At 45.8% G+C, this 17,872-nt stretch overlaps 1 protein-coding gene across 6 annotated transcripts in view; it reads right to left on the bottom strand.

Annotated features, from left to right (window-relative positions):
* Positions 1 to 17,872, bottom strand: part of MIEF2 (mitochondrial elongation factor 2) — a 226,562-nt gene that overhangs the window by 144,160 nt on the left and 64,530 nt on the right. For 3 of the 6 annotated variants that reach the window (XM_069645697.1, XM_069645695.1, XM_069645696.1), the window contains exon 2: positions 957 to 1,021. The exons of the other annotated variants lie outside the window; for them this stretch is intronic. In XM_069645697.1, the coding sequence (XP_069501798.1) occupies positions 957 to 1,009 (53 nt within the window). In that variant the 5' untranslated portion in view covers positions 1,010 to 1,021. The remainder of the gene's footprint in view (positions 1 to 956; positions 1,022 to 17,872) is intronic. 6 annotated transcript variants of the gene reach the window in all.

Genomic DNA, 17,872 nt, shown 5'->3' on the forward strand with positions numbered 1-17,872 from the left:
GCCTCTGTACCTTCCTATTGAGATGCAGCAATATTACGTGATTTTTAATGTTGTCGTATTAACCCAAAATCCAGACGCATTGTGGAATAGGCAATTCCTGAACCACATGTGGCAAGGTCTTCCCTGGATTTTGCAATATAAATAAGCCATTATCTGCGCACAAAGCTTGCTTATGGATAACTTCCCCTATTGTTTTAGTGAATATATTGGGCCAGAGGTTCCGTATCAGGATCAAAGATTGGGGTAACACAGTCTAGTTCCTTTGAACTAGGGGATATTTTGAGTTAATATTCCATTTACTCTCAGTTTTGCCAACTCCCCTTTTTCCTAATTTGCCTCCTATCAAAAATAACTAACATCTTCTATAAACATCTTGTTCAAAATGACATTCTCATGCATCCTAAAAATGCAAGCTCTTTTTCAGAGATGTTGAGAAAAAAAACGTGCCCAGGTGGGAAACCTTGCGTATGTAGCAATTTTAATAATTTGAATAGTCAATTTGACCAAACAGCAAGGAAACCCTATAATTCGAGCAAGTCGTGGATTGCGATGACTCCCGTTAATTGGGGGACTGGACAGTCATTAATTAAGGTCTCCTTACAATTGGTCAAGCGACTACTTGGCAGGTGATGTCCATGAAAAAATTTACTAAATGGGTAAAACCTCAAAAACACACATGCATATTGTTTGCATTTACATACTTACAAAACGGGGGCTTTGATATGTAAGCAAAAGTGACCAGCCAAATTATTATTTCACCATGCTAAAGATTTTCAAATATTAAAAGGAGAGCCCAATTAATGTAGATCACCAATGTTATGGAATTTCCCAAAGAACCCGTGCCATAGCTTGAAAGCGTGCTTTCAACAGTGAGGATTCCGATAGCAACATCCAAACAGAGATATAGAAAGTGATATGCCAGAATCAGAAAATGAACATAAATGCTTGCATTGTACCTTGAAGCAGAACGTGTGTGTTCACACTGGTCATCTTGGATGGAGTTGTTCATTTCTGCTCCTCCCTTTAAGACAGGAAGTGGATGTAGCAATGAAGAGGTTAGATTGGATCTTTTGCAAGACAGCCTTAAGTACAGGTAGACAAGGAACAGGGCTAATGCAGTACAACTATTCAACCAAGACGCGTTTAGGATAGCTGGCTGACAAACTGTCAGAAAGAAATTTAAACCGTAACTATAGATTATACCAATGATCATCCAAGTTTGTCTTTGATTTTAACTGGGAGTTTGGAGGCTGTAAAATATAATAAAAAAGGTGACATAAAAGATGTCGCGCCACTGCAAAAAAAAGCAGGGTTAAGTTTTTAATAATAGCAAGAATTGGCAAACTGACTGTTAGGGAGAATTCTCTGTTAAGACTAATTTCCCAAACCTAGTGAGTCCCCCAGCAGCTTTGCTGGAATTTTGGGGTTTATTTTTTCTCCTGCTAAGAGTGAGACTATTTCTCCCACTCTTAGACATGATTTGAGATATCCTTTGACTTTGTAATGTGTTTTATGGGCTATGGGGTCGTTTACTCCATAGGGTTTCATGTGTTTTTGGTAAGTGTGTTACACAGCAACCTCAGTGCAGTAAGACAGGGGTGTCAGTGACCCCCAAACATAGACTCCATACCCTGGGACTGACTACTGTCTCCCAGGGCAGGTAAAGTCACCATTGGCTTTATTAGTCCGAATTTGTGAACAGAACCAGTACAAACCATCATTTTGTGGAAGCACTGGAAGGGGTTAATTAGATTACCGCTGGGTCTGTTTTCGAGGGGGCACTGTGCAGTCCCCCCTCATCGAGTTTCTGGCTGGTGGCAGTGGTTACCACGCAAAATATTCCTTAAGAATATTTACTATGGGATTTTCCCATTCATTTTAAACGCACCACTTTTTGGTGCAATGTTAAAGATACAGCTGGGTTATTTATTTAATATTTATTCCCCGGTTGGGTCTTTTCGCCAGGACTCGGTTTTAAAATGGCGTTTGTCTTCGCCTCTGTAACTCCAACCCAAGTCGAGCCCTTTGTTCCACTTTTTGGCGGGCTTCTCCACAGAAGCCTCCAAAAGTGGTGCCACTCTGTTTGGGTATACAGGATGTGTGGGAGGGGGGTTTAGGCATCCTGGACTCTTGTGTGAATGGCCCAGTGGTGAGCCGCCCACTTAGAATGTTTGAGTGACAACTAGGACTGATGAATGGGGGTTTTCTGCATAAAATCAGGGCTTTGGGGACTGGGACTTCAGATGTCGCCACAGGACCAAAGAATCCGAAGAGGGAGAAGCTGACCCGACCTGCAACGACAACACCACCGGTGGAGCCCTGCTGAACCGACTCACCACTTGTTCCAACGACAGAGGAGATCTTCATCCCGAAGAGTCTTCTTCCTTTGACTGGTGGGGATAACCAGTTTGCCCGCCTTTTCGCCTCCCCGGAGCATCTCGTGGCCGCCTTGCCTCTGCCAAGTACCCCGGCAACTGGAATACACGTTTTACCACTACCGCAAATAAAAGGCTAGAACCTTTTAACCGGAGAACTCTGCGGCCGGCTGGTTTCTTCCCTGGCAGTGCAACGACCTTCAGCTTTCCTCCACGCCGAGATCTTCTCTTCCTCTGGACGACACTGCAACTTGCACTCACTGCCAGGAACAATTGCCCCCGCTGGAGGATTCTCCCCACTTTCAAGGTATTGTGTCCGCCTGGCCTCCCTCGCAACGGTCTGTGTGGGGTGTCTCGTAAATCCTCAACTTACCACTTGGGTTGGCCCTAGGCTGGCTAACTGAACTTTTCTGAGCTGAACTAATTCCTTTTTAAACTCTCTGCAAGACTTTTCAAGCCTTTTAAACTGTGTGTGGGCGCATTGGTGTTCTACTCTCTCTAAAAGGGAGCCGGGCCTCTGAACCTTTTGCTCACAAGTAGACTTTGACTTTCCTGCCTTGCTGAGTGCTTCTAAAGTATTGTGTTGTGTGCTTTTCTAATTTCTGCCTTTTCCCTCCCTTTTTTGATAACTTATTGGAGTGCCATCTTTAGTTAAGCGCTCACCTCTGTCTGAAAATAAGTGGTGTTAACTAAGTCTTGTCTAATAAGGAATAAGGGATGTATATATATTAGTGACTGTGTTTTTGAACTTGCTTACAATAACAGTGCTGGAGTGTTTCTAAGTGTGTCTTTAAGCAAATTATTATATACTTGATACTAAAGCTCTGGTCAGTGTTTGTTTGTGCTACTGTATTTTGGTACCTGTCTTGTATACTCTATATACGGTCTAACTCTTCTTGAGAGAAGGCTGGCTGCTCAGCCACAGCTACCAGGTAAATCTGTTTGGTACAGACTGCTACCAATTGGGTTTATTGCCAACACCTGTAATCTTAAGCCTTTTGCAGTGGTCCCTAAGGGAACTGCACAGGATTCTGCCTAATACTGATCAGTTTATCATTTGTATGATAAAAGCATTTTCCAGACACTTCCATGATGGTGCTAACTGACGATGAGATGGCAAGAACTGGCAAATTGCGTTAATAGCTAGGTATATTATGACAGTCCCTGATAAATGCCTATACAAGAGCCAACACTGCTAGCTGTGTCTATACTTGTTTTGAACAGATCCAATTACACATATTGCTTATAAATCTAGTAGCTGATGGTACACTTGGTTTGTCATCTTACTGGGATTTATACCACACATTACAGAGATGAAGTAATTTTTCGTACACTTTGAGCTAGTACACAGCTGCAAACCTTTTAGAAGGCCGGAAGTAGCAATGGCATCCCCTTAAAATAACAGCGCTAGTTCAAAGACATCCGTGGGGTGCAGAGTTAGGTGGGAGGGGTAGGTAGCCAGTGGGAATGGCGACGTAGACTAAAACGGCCATGGGTGGTTAATTGGTGGATGAAAATTCTTAACAATTCATCTCTCTTCACGTACCACAATCGTGTTGGCTTATAGGCAGCAAATATAAAATATCACTTCAAACTACATCCGATAGGTACTGTTCAAACTCAATTATCCAAGTATGTATTGTACCTTCTTTATAACACACATATAGCCCACCCAAAGAATCGAATGCATCCATGGGATTACAATCAATGACCCTACTCTCCTGGATGCCTTCCCCCTTGTACATATTTCTTCATTCCATTTACCAACCTATCTTGCCCCGTTCTTACTTTTCCTTCTACAAACTACAGTCTAGATAACTTGGGTGAGGGCACAATATGCCAAATTTGTTTGGACTGCTACGGTGGTGATGGGAAGGAATCTATGTGATCACTGCGCCGCCCATAATGTCGACTATTGTGATCACAGACTGTGCCATGCATCCCCATACCCCCATCCACTTACCTTTTTCGGCGGCACACAGTGAACTGCGCCACCATCTCTCTTCGACCCTGCTGCGTCAGTTCCTCCCACTTGCGTTGGTCGATACTGACGCAGCAGGGTCCTTTTTATTTTATTTTTTTCACTTCTTATCCCTCTGCTTACCATTACGGTAAGCGGGGGACAACCCTGCACTCCCGACTCCCGTTACCGAGCCAAAGAGTTGCTTGGGTTCAGTAATAAGAGTCGGAATTTTTTGCGCACCTAAAGGCGCAGTAACTGCGGGGGCACAGTTCTGGAATCGACATTCTGGTACGATTCCGATAGGAAGCAGTTTATAAGCCCCTTAACAAAACTTACAGTGTCACCTAATAGGCAACATTGATGATTTACTACCAAGTTTCTGAAATAAAGCCAAATAAAATGGAGCAGTGCACTTGAAAACCTGCTACAAGTATATATCCAAACCCTCAAAGCATCCAACGTGGACATTGGTACACGCCGCATGCAGTTTTCTATAGAAGAACATATTTAGCCAAACTAAACCAGGTTGATGTAAACTACTTACGGGGTCCGATAACAGATGAAAATCATTGAAACATTCTTACTTGGGGCTAGGAGGCGATAAAAATACATATAATTTCAAACAAGAACACCTATTGATACCAAGATCTCATTATTGCACTTGCACGAGATCAGTGATACATGCAACCATTAGTGGTTGGATTCTTGTTTTTTATTTTAAAAGCCTTAAAGAATAATGTTGCAGTGCCAGCAGCCCATTCACAGACAGAAGTTATCAATCAGCTAAACAAGTCTCTAGAGCAGTGATCTCCAACGTTTAGCGCGGGAGCAACATGTTGCTTGCGGACCCCTAAATGTTTGCTCGCCAGTTGCTCCGGGCCATGGTGTGGAGGCCTGGAAGGAGGTGCTGAAGGGATGAGACCGCAGTAGCAGTATAGCCAGCACACAGTCCTGGACTGTGCGAGAATGTTGACCAATGAGCCTGTTGCGTTTCCAGTTGGCCTATTTTTGTAGATTGAAGATTTTAGTTTGTTGCCACCATGCAAATGTCCTTGCTTATTATAGCAGTGCCATTGTTAAAAGCCTATCTTCTTTAGATACTTTGCCCAGGAGGTAACGTCAAAAGCCCCACTGAAGCAATCTATAAAGCCTACCATGTAATGACCAGTATTGCTCAATCAATATTTAATCTTATTTCTCTTTTAAGTTAGCAACATTTAAAAACATGCATCATATTTCATAAGATTAACAAGCCCATAAAAAAAGCAGTTTTAACATTCAAACAAGCTGTATATTAAAACGGATCAGGACAATCAATTACATAAAACATAGCGTCCATGTATGTCACACTTATGCAACACGGAGAAACAATGACAAATAGGAAATTAACCAAATCTACTCCCATTTTGCAGGCACACTTTGTGCTTCCTCCTGCACATCTTAATTTATTGAGAGGTGGGTACATTGAATACATAACATTAGCATCAGGCCCCTGCATTGTGGGGATCTTATTTCAAAGATTTCCCCTTGCCGTCTTGTATGTGTACGTAAGTTTGCACATAAACTTAAAGAGGGCAGCTTTATATATTTTGGACATCTGCCTCTCCCCCGATTGGACAACTCTTGCTTTAGGAGCTATTTTAAATTGACTTAATGTGCCAAGTTTAGTTATATCCCAAACCCCTATCCAAATGGGCAGTGGCTAACAATACTATAAACAGCCACTCCCTTCACCCCACCCCCAGCGGTACCACAAGTATGTTTCTTTACCTGTGGAGGCTGTAATCGCGCTTACACTGAAATGTACTTTATTATTAGCAGAAAATCTCAAATGTGCTTTAAGTAGAAAATCTTAACTGGGCCGACACCTTCAAACTGAACACCCGGAATTCAGATCATAAGGCGCTACCAGGTGTGCCTGAAGGGCGGCCTGCTCCTTTGCACAGGAATTCCAACCAGGACAAGACAGAACCACACCATATTTTGCTACCAGGAAAAAAAGTAGATCTGTGAGAGGTTCTATGACCAGTCCAAACAGGAGAGGGGACAGCGAGCAGCTGCCCTCCAGATAAGGTGCGTATTGTGCCTTTTTACGCATGTAAGTGTAGCCAATACAGATGATTTTATTTTCTACTGCATACCGTTTAAGCTGTATTCATTCATTTGAAGAACATACTTTCCACCACTATATGGCACTATAGCGATTCTTTTGTCATCAGCAGCATACAAAGTGTTCATACCCATAACATATAATAGCTTCATATGCTAAAAAAATAAAGTTTACTTCAATGTCTTTAGTTGAATGTTCTTTAAAGATCCATAACACGGTGGAGGTTTGTGACAAATCTCGAATCCTAAGTGAGTTTATGGCAGAACTTATTTTTTGTGTGTTTTTAAAGCGCTGAAAATAAAGTGGGTAAATCAGGATGTTTTGCCTTTTGCATCTTATAGTGTTCCGTTCAGGATGTGGAAAATAAAAGATACAGTGATATTATTTCGGCCCAACATGCTGCTATAAGGATTTACATGTTGTCATGATGCTTTTCTATGCAATTTGTTTATTTTGCAAGTAAACTCTATAGGATAGTATTATTGTAGGTCTTGAAACTCAAAATGTACATTTTTGTTCCAAGTAAAACACGGAAGAAGGTGGATGTGCCCAAACTGAAGAGTGGGTTAAAATCAAAGATTCACTGTTTAGCGTGTGTGATCCTGGCCAAAAAATGTAATCTCACCCTGACTTCAATTGCAAAAATTGAAGTGCTTATAAATGATTACATTTGCACCCTTACGATAGGACCGTTTTAATAAGTGTAGGGATACATTGGTGTATCCTGGTGCTCCTCTGCTAGTGGCTCGAATACTGCTGCATAGAATTGCATTATTGCTGCACTGGTCCTCCCCCAGTCTTGTAACACTGGATTTGACAGGCAGACAGTCTCACCAGCCAGTCAGTGCACCAGAGATTCTACTATAGCGGACTGTGGTAGAACCAACATTACATTTTCTCACCTGTTGCTCCCAGCCACTGAAGTTGCTTGGGCCGTCCAGATTACTGCCCCACACTCTGCAATGTCCTGTTTTGCTATGATATTGATTCTTTCATTGCACACCATCTGCCATTTATAGGACCTTCAGGATCTGCAAGAAGTGGGTGTTTCAGACTCAAAGGAGGGAGCAGTTAACTGATTGTAACATTGAAGCTGCACTAGAATATTCTAATAACAATGGTTAATGAAGTTAGATGCCCCTACACAAGTAAGTGTGCCACTCCTCCACAGTCTCTGAGGTTAGTGCCCCTCCCAACATTTGAAGGGTTAGCCCACGCCTACATTTTAGCCTAGATGCACTCCTGGGTGTGCGCACTTGCATTTTGTTAGGCAGAGAGGTGAGGGAAGCCTTTTCCCGAAACTGGCGGCGTTCAAGTTTTACTGGGTTTGTTCAGAAAAAATGTACTTGAACAAACGCAGTAAAACTTAAGCTGTTACTTTCAAGAAAGTCCTCCATCACCTCTCTGCATATTGCGCTTTTAAATACACTAATCGATAGTTGGTCCCCACACCAGACCATGGGGGGAGGTGGGTAGAACAGTGGGGGCAGAGCCTCCAAGTTTGCCCTGCCTATTTTATGAAGTGGCCCCTCCCATCACGACTTAATTCCCCCCCCCCGCGAAATGTAGGTTTTGTTGCACCCCTGCATGGGAGGGAGGTCAGGTAGGTCGGCTCACTCTCACAAGCCACCAGCCACCCCCACTGCTCCCCTCACAGTGCTGAAATAAAGGCATGGGAGCCAACATATCTGCAATAATTCCTTTACTTTCTGCACCATGGCCCGTTGCCAAACCTGCTCTGTAATGTATAATTTATAATGTTATGCTGGCTGTAGTAAGACGTGGGCTTGCTGATGGGCTATACCACGAGGGATGGGCTGTTAACCCATGCAGGGATGAAAGGTTCTATTACCCTGCATGAGAGCTGCGGGGCAGCCCGGGAACCGAATATATTTGCCATTAGCACATGCAGGGAGGCCATGTGCCACTGGCACATGCAGAAAAGAGATGCTCATTTAGCATATGCAGAGAGGAGATGTGCTGCTGCATGTGTATAGAGGTTATGCCAATAACATGTGGAAAGGGAGTATGTGTTCTTACATAGCCCTTTTAGCCAAATTCCTTCAGCCTTTAAGCACTGTGGTAACAGTTATTATCCCATTTCGAATGCTACTTGATGTATTACAGCAAAACCGAGCAGAATGCCAGGGGAGCACTGTTGGGCATTGTGCTGGGGGCTGGCGAGGATGTGTTCGAGTCAGGCTGAATAAGGAAAGGGGAGGGGGGGGGGGGTTAGTCGAGTACACGTTTGGCCCCAGTCCGTTTTGTCAATTTCCAGCACTGATAGTAACTTGTGTGAACGGTCATTCTTCATTATTGCATTTCTTGTAAGAAAGAAGCGACTTCTCAGCGGTGTTCCCTCTGCGCCACCCCCCTCAAAGCTGCGTCAGCCCTCCACATAATTGGAACTTGGGAAGTGCAGGCCACCCTCCTGCCCGGTAGCTTTCCACCCTTTCTTTGGATGCAATGTTAGCATGTGCTTTGCCAACATTAGCCTGTGCAGAAGCGAGCCCTGCCGTTAAGACTGGCGGAGAGGAGAAGTGCCATTATAGCACGGGCAGAGGAGATGCTACATTAGCACTCGCAGAGAAGAAATGTCCCCTAGTACGTACTTAGTAAAGATGTGTCATTTGCACGTGCCAGGAAGAGATGTGCCATTAGTATGGAACAGAAGTGCAATTAGCATGCAAAGCAGAGATGTGCCATTAGCATGTGCAAAGACAGGATGTGGAGTTTGCACATGCCAACTGCACATCCCGTCGCTGCACAGGATGTGCAGTTAGTACGTGCAGGGATGGGATGTGTAGTTAGCATGTGCAGAGATGGTATGTCCAATTAGCATGTGCATTGAGGTGTGTTGTTATCATGCACATCTCCTCTCTCCACATGCGCACAGTTAGCACACATGTACAGAGAGCTGTCCCACTTGTATGTGATCAGAGAAGATGCACCATTAGCAGACGAGAAGAGATGTACCAATAGCATGCGCAGAGAAGAGATTTGAGGTCACTATGAGTAGAGATATGTCCTGTCAACGTGTGCAAATATCAGGCTGGCTAAACAGAATGTGTTCTATCAATACTTGAAAACAATGTCTGCCATTAGCATATGCATAGAGATGTGCTGTCAGCATGCGCACAGTGTAAAGGTGCAATTTATACATGCAAATGACACACATTTGCTCTTCAAGTGCTAACAGCACAGCTCTGAAAATGCTGAAAGGAGATGCGCCTTTACCATGTGCACAGAGTATGTGTCGTACTCGTTAGTATGTGTCAAGAGAAGATGTGTATCTAGCATGTTCAAGGAGGAGATATGCCATTATCAAGTGAAGTGATGTGCTGTTACTATGTGCTCAGACGGGATGTGCCGTTTGCTTGTAGAGTGAAGGGCTCTGCGCAAGCCAGACAACTTTGATCTACAACTCTCTTGGTCTACGGGTCTGATTTTACATATGCATTGGGTATACGTGTTGGAAACGTTTTACTCTGTTGCAGAGGAGAAAACTCATTTTTACTCACTTGAAATTGCATTTACTCTCTAATTTGAAAAATGATGCGTAAAATACTTCCACCTCAAAATCTTATCTGGAGCACTGGCGGGCAGCCGTGTCGCGTGCCCCCTGCCAGTTCCAGGATCGCAGAGAGGGTCCCATTGACACATATTATGGCAAAGGGTGCGTGTAAAGTATACGTACCCAGCTCAAAGTTCGGTCCGAACCCGTAATTATTCAGAACCCTGACCAGGAATGGCCAGTATACGGTGTCAAAGGCCTTATGCATATCTAGAGCTAGTGTCACTCCCTGTGTTTTTTTTTTTTGGATCGAGGAGAGTATATTGTAACAGCGACGAATGTTTTTTGCCGTAGATCTACCCAATACAAAGCCTGCTTGGTCCTCATGGACCATGTGTGGCATCAGAGTATTCAAGCGTGTGGCCAATATGTTTGCGAATATTTTCGCATCTGTATTTATCAGAGATAGCAGTCTATAGGATCTGCATTCCTCTGGGCCCTTTCCGGGTTTAAGCAGCAGGGTTATAATTGCTTCACGATTCGTTTCAGGAGGTTTGCCCGTGTTTAGGGCATCGGTCCAGACAGCATGGAGTCGTGGCACCAATATCTCTGCAAACTATTTATAAAATTCCGCACCAGTCCATCAGAGCCCGGCGCCTTCCCACTTGGCAGGGGTTTAACAGCCTCTGTTATCTCCGCCGCCGTCAGTGGGCTTTCCAAGGCGTCCTTGGTTTCAGTGGATAAAAGTGTAGTGGGTATTTTCACCAGGTACCTGTCCATTTCTTCCTTTGTGGCTGCACTTTGCAGGGTTAAGGGGAGGAGTGGGGGGAGGGGGGAGTACAAGGTGGCGTAGAAGTCGTAAAAGACCTTTCAGATTTCTTTCTGATCCGTAACCACTACCCCGTCTGTATTATGCATGGGATGTTTGCGTTTCCCCTTTCCCCTATCACCATCCTAGCTAAGAGTCTGCCGGGCCGTTCTTGTCCCCTGTATCACCTTGCAGCCGCTGGCCTGTCAAAGTAGCGTATCTCTCGATCTGTAGCTGCTCTTAATTCCTCTAGCTGGGTTTTGATATCGGACTTCGTCTGTGCCGTAGGGGCGATCACATATTGTTCTTGCACTTTGGCTCTCCCTAGGTCCCTTCTAATATCCTTTAGTACTCTGAGCGCCCAGTCGACATGGCAATGCCTCTGATGTATGCTTCAACTGCTTGCCATAGGATCGCATGGCTGTCTACAGAGTGGGCCGCACAGCAACATCACAGGGGAACAGAGAGGGGTTGGGGCTCCAACACGCGCCACTGGGGGGGTGAGGGGCACCAACACACATCACGGGGGGAAAGAAGGGGGATGGGGCACCAACACGCATCACAGGGGGGACAGAAGGGGTGTGGGGGGCACACAGCAACATCAGGGTGACAGAGGGGGCTGGGGGGGCACCAACACGCATCATGGGGGACAGAGGAGGGCGGGGGGCACCAACAAGCATCACGGGGGGAGAGGGAGGTGGGGGGGCACCAACACGCATCACAGGGGACAAAGGGGGGCTGGGGAGCAACACAGCAACATCACAGGGGTACAGAGGGGGTGGGGGCACCAAAACACATCATGGGGGACAGAGGGGGGAGGGGGCACCAACATGCATCACGGGTGAGAGAGGTGGGTGGGAAGCATACCTGAAGCAGACAGGGAGCAGACCGGGGCCTCGTTGTGGGCCTTGGTTCAATGGGCTGACACCTGCCTCCCGGTTGCTGCTATTGGCTAATGAGGCCAGTGGCAACCAATGGTGGGGGAGCTGGCACAGGCCGATGTGAGAGGTTCAGAGATTGTGGTGTGACCATGTTGAAAGGCCAATTCACAATGGGAATGCATTTCGCAAAAGCACCAAAGTCAGATCCAAAACAAACAAAGTCGTAGGTGCAGATGTTCATTTTCAGAGGCCCAAGATGCAGAATAGAAAAAGGAAGGCAGAAAAGTGGCATTTAAAGAACACACGGCACCGGTGTGCACAATTAAGAGCACAGTCCCAGGCTTACCCAGGGGCAGCTGATGTGTAGGCAGATGGGGATTCCAGTGCTGAGCAGGCTGCGGGATGCAGCAGTGCTGTGTCTTCATAGGATGCAGAACAATGCCTCCCACTAGTTTAATTTTCCTTGAGCACCAGGCGTCTCTGGAGTCCTTCCTTAGGAATTGCATCACCAGGACCCAGTCCGTAAGGAATTTACGGTGTTCTCCCCGTAGAGAGTATGTTACCCTTTCCATGTGCTTCTTTTGATTTCCATTTATCGGCTACTAACAGGGCCTCGGCCATCACCAGGATCACGTAGACTTTGTGTTGAGCTTTTGTGGACAGGCTTTCGAGTCCCCTCCCCCCCCCAGTCCAATTATAAAGGCGCCCAGGGTGTCCTTCACCTCCACACCCAGTATCTCTTAACGCTTCTTGGATTAGGCCCCAGAACGGTCATACTTTCTGGCATTGCCACCATATATGGCTCCAGGTCCCTTCTCCCCACAGCCTCTCCAGCATAGCTTAGATGATGATGGGTAGATTTTAGACAGTCTAACCGGGGTGAGGTGCCATTGGAACATCATCTTTGTCCAGATTTCCTGTATCTGTATTGACTGCCAGTTTGGGGATGTTTGTCCATGGCCCTATCCATTGTTCCATGCTTATTGGTTGTTCTGTTTCCCTTTCCCAGCTGCACATGAAACGTCTCTCCCATGGTTTCTCCCCTTCTTTAATCAGGCCATATAACGCCCCCACTAAGTGTTTGTCTCTGTGTCCGTGGTGACACATTTTTCAAACGGGGTCAGCTCTCTTGTTGCTGCCCGTTTTATTTTGGGGTCTTGGACCCAGTTTCTCAATTGGGCGCAGTGGAATTTTTGCCCTTTTCCCACTCCAAAGTCTTTTTTGCATTGGGGGGGGGGGGGGTTGTATTTCCCCTCCCTCGAACATATCTTGAAACTTGTGGCAGTCCCCTTCCTGCCAGTTGTCGAATTCGTTCCCGGACACCCCTGGCATGAATTGGGGTTCCTGAATATCAGGGTGAAGGGTGATGAAAATGTGATGATTTTGGATCGCTTTACCACCTCATCCAATGTGTTCACCCCCAGTGAATCAATGTTGCTACAATACATGTTACGGGGTCTATCTACCCTGGGTATCCATAGGACTTTTTTATGTGCTTTTATTGAATTTTAATGTAATTGCAACAGAAAAAGGGGACAACCTCTTGCACCCCACCCCCCACAAAATCGACCCCCTCCACCCCCCGGAAGGAGTTTCATGGTCATCTCCAGCCTTCGTCTGGTGCTTGACCTTATTTTCATTAATTGAACATATCGAGAATTCTTATTTTATGGGGGCACCATTGCTCCATGTAGTCACTCTTTAAGTAAGGCGGTGTGCCAGTCTGTCCAGAATCCATTATGTTCGCCCTGAATATTATAGGTGATCCGCTCCATATGTACGACCATACCCTTTGTAACCATTTGTATATTGTCGGTGGGGACCTCTGCTTCCATTTCTGGGCAATAGCCAACCATGCCACAATTAGCAGTCCCGTGAAGTTTATTTTCTGTGTCTTGGTGATTAGCCTCTCCCGGGGGTTCCAGAGCCCGCACATCCAAACCTCTTCCCCCATTCCTCCCCGTTACCGTGAAAATCTGTTGCATTTGTGACTTGACTTCTCTCCAGAAATGCTGGATGGCCGGACAGTCCCACCAGATGAGCCTCCAGTCCCCCACTCCTCCACATTCCCTCCAGCATGCATTTGTGGTTGTTCTGTACATTTTATGAAGCCTTTCCGGGGTGTAATGCCATTGTATCATGATCGTTGTCCACATTTCCCTAGTCTGGATCACTCTGGTGAGTTTGGGATTCGCCCCCCATAAATGTTCCCAGTGTTCCCTGTTATATGTGCCCCTGAGGCTTTTTTCCCCACCTTTTCATGTATTGCCAAGTGATCGCTTCTGGTTGCGTGTTTAGGTAGTTTTATGTGTATGAAATGAATGTTTTTGTGCCCAAGTGTGTCGTTAGGTAGGTCTCAAACAGTGTTAGTGTTCTTGTCGCTGCCTGTTGCATCTTAGGAGACTGTAGCCAGTGGAATAACTGCTCGTATTTGTATCTATCTTTGGAGTTCAGACCTATCTGTGCAACGCATTCCTCAAAGGTTCCGAAACCTTGGGACTGGTACATATCTCCTATTTTGTGGCAACCCACCGCCTCCCATTTCTCATATGACCCCTTTTACATGCCCAGGGAGAATTCTGGGATATTAAACATAAGCATAAAGGGGGCTGGATGTTTTGTTAGTGTTTCGTCTTTAGCGGCTTTATCCCAAATGTTTAAGGTTGGTTTCATTATCTCGCTTTTACGAAGGTTTGGGTGTCTGAATTATTTCCCTCTCCAGAGGGGCTGGAGGAGGTGGATAGTTGCCACTGCTTTGTCTTGGGAGACCCATATTTTCTGTGATGTTTCTGGAATCCATTTTGTCAGGACCCATAGTTGTGCCACCTCATAGTACCTACTGAAGTGTGGGAGGGCGCATCCTCCCAACTGTCTTGGGGTTGTGATAACTGTACTGGCCACCCTGGGGGTCGTCTTCCCCCATATATATGTCATTATTGTCTTGCACAGGGATTTGAAGTAGGATGCCAGGATTCTAATAAGTAAGGTTTGAAACGTATACAGAATTCGGGGGGAGGATAATCATTTTCACTGCTGTGATATGGCCCCACCATGAGGTTGACAAGGGGTTCCATCTCTGTGTGTCCCGTTTAATCTTTTCTAATTGACGTGGGAGGTTTTCTACATAGAGTATGTCTATCTTCTCGGTCAATGTAACTCTGAGGTATTTTACCCACTTGTCTGCCATCTTCAATTGTTGTGCTGAGGCTTGACATTGAATCGAGTCTCTGCCCCTGCCAGAATGAGTAAGTCTGACTTTTGTCTGATTACCATGAGACTTGACAGTGCCCCAAATGTCTATCTCCTGCAATAGGCGAGGGACGGTCCTTTCCGGGTCCCCTAGTGCCACTAGCATGTCATCCGCATATGCTACTGCTTTGTGCTGTATACCTACCATGTCTACTCCTATCAGGGCATGTGATTCCCGACAATAAGGGTTCCAGAAATATCACATATAGGAGCGGGGAGAGTGGGCATCCATGCTTTGTCCCGCTCTTTTGGATAACTCCCAGTTTACTGCTATGCTGGCACTAGGGGAGACATAGTTCGCCTTTATCATGTTAATGAAGAATTCCCCCATACTCAGTATGTGTAAGAGAAGCGACCACTCAATGCGGTCAAACACTTTCGCCGCGTCGAGGGCTAACAGCGCTGCTGGTGTGTGGGTGATCCCATTTTTTTCTATTAGGTGAATAATCCTCCTTATGTTGTCATGGGTCTGTCTATTCGGAACGAATCTGGATTGATCTTGGTGGATTAGTTTTGGAAAGACCCGAGAGAGTCTACTTGCTAGTATTTTCATGTATAACTTTGCATTTAAGTTGATCAGTGCTATTGGACGGTAGGAGCTCGGTAGCTCCGGATTCTTCCCCCGTTTGTGGAAAACTAGCATTTTTGCCTCATTCATGGACTGTTATGTTGCCCGTTTAAACGAGTGAAATAGTTCTGTAAGGATTGGGGATAGGATTTCAATACGTCTTATAGAATATTGCAGTATACCCATCAGAGTCTGTGGCTTTATTTCTTGGCAGATCACAGATTGCTCTCTTTACCTCCTCTTCTGTTATTGCCCCATCTAAGTAATGTTTCTCTTCTGCCAAGATGGTCTGGAGTGAGATGGTGTTCAAATATTGCTCCTGGTCCTCCCCTTTGGGATGATCTGTGGAATAGAGCTCTTGGTAGAACTCTTTAAAAGAGTTGCCAATGCCTTCTGACAGGGTCTTTGTTTGTCCCTTACAATCCACCAGTCTCTTTACCATCTGCCTCAAGGCATAAAATAAGCAGTGTTGCAATGCAATTCGCCATGCAATTCTGTAGTTTTGCTAATCAACTAAACACTTGTGTAGCAAAGTTAGCGACTTAAGTTGCCCTCTTCAATGAAAGCACAGCTCACCCTGAATTCCTCTCTTGCTGTCTGTGCTCTCTTCACCTTCCTTTCCCTGTTCACTTCAAGTGCTAATGGAGAAAAAGTGCAGCAGTAATCCTCTCCTCCACTCTTAAGTGCCAAATGCATGTGTACGAGCGCAATCATTTTATTCCCACGTTTTTGCAAACCAGAAGTAATCGGGATGATACTTTTATTAAGCTTTTTATATCCTGTCTGGCAAGGACAAGTATGTGTCAACTTTATTATTAAAGAGACAGTCATGCAATTCCATTCCAAAAATGTAAGTTGTTAAATAATACATAATGACAGTATTGAGACTGTAAAACCTTGCATTGATCCATGCTTTATTAGTAAAAGTTTAGGTTAGTGTATCTGATTTTCATAGTGTCAACTATATTTCATTTTGTTGGGGAAGATGCATCATGTTGACTAGTGAACAGTACATTATCAAATGCTTTTGATGGCTGTGAAGAGAAGACCGGTGGGGGGAGTCTGTACTTCTGCTCTCTATATGGTAGAAGAGAGGCACAGAAGACCCCAGCCAAGATTCTCTATTACAGTAGCAATGGACGAGCAATCAAGGCCTAGCTTCTCAGGAGGTGATGCAGGCTGGTTCTTAAGTACAGTGTAGTCCCCAAGCCCCCACAAAGGAATGTCCACACACTGTATTGGTTAGAACACAGTCTTTATATAATCAATATTCAAGGTTATGTACACTTATCATAATAACTCACTTTGTACTCAGGAAAATCAACAATGGCAAATATATACAATTCTAAAGTGGTACCACCCTTTGTATTAGATCTCATTAAAGTGCATCATCAATACTGTAACAATGTCACACAGATCAATAGAGTGAAACCAGCAATAGAGAGAGGAGAGAAAATAAAATGGTTGAGCAATAGGCAGAATACTGGCCCCTACCACTAGACACAGTTCTGTGTGGAGATCCCCCCCCCACCTGGGCAACTTGTAAAATAAAGATATAGCACAAGCCCAGTCCATATATTGTTCTGCAAGTCTTATTCCCTCCTATAATGTTTTTACCCCCCCAATGTACCTGGTGGAGTCGAGTTCTTCGAAGAGGCGTCGACAGATCCTTCTTGAGCGACCCCCTTTCAAGCGGGAGTCACGGATCGTCGAGAGGCGTCGAGACGCGTCGAGGAACTCGGTGTTCGGCAACGGGGAATCGACGGCCCTTCTTGAATGCCTTCCCTTTCAAGCGGGAGACACGGGGCGTCGAACGTCCATCGACAAACAGGGTAGAACGGCGTCGATGAGGCGGCAGCTTCGTCCGAGCGGTGCTCGTCGGCGTCGGAGCGTCGGCGTCCTGCAAGGCAGAGGCATGCGGGGCACCTCAGTGACAATAGTTCTGGACCGCAAAGATTGTGGAGACGGAGGCCGAGCAAGGCGTCGAGTCGTTCGAGTCTTTGTGGTCTTCGGGTGGCGGGAAACCCACCGGCAGGTTTCTTCTCAGCGCGTTGGTCGTTCTCGACTTTCTCCGGCAGGATAAAGCGGTTGACGGTGCGGACGAGGGAGTCCTTTGATTCGAATGTTCTTAGGCAAAGGAGCGGACGGCTCCGGTCGTCGGCGTCAAGTGGTTCCCACGGCTGGGCAACACAACTTCGACGGGCCTCCAGCGGTTACACAAACCTGCGAACCCTGGTCGACGGCGGCGATGTCCGGGTGCTTCACTTCGATCTCCTCGGCGGTCCTGTCTCGGGTCGGCAGCCTTTCGAGGGTCTGTCTTCCAGGGCGCTTCGGCGAAGATGGAGCGGTGCTCGATGGTCCCTCGGAGCACGGGAAGAGGGCGCCTTACCAGGTCCTCTCTCGG

Source organism: Ambystoma mexicanum, chromosome 2p (assembly GCF_040938575.1).
Source record: "Ambystoma mexicanum isolate Mex_15411 chromosome 2p, UKY_AmexF1_1, whole genome shotgun sequence".
Taxonomy (NCBI): Eukaryota; Metazoa; Chordata; class Amphibia; order Caudata; family Ambystomatidae; genus Ambystoma; species Ambystoma mexicanum.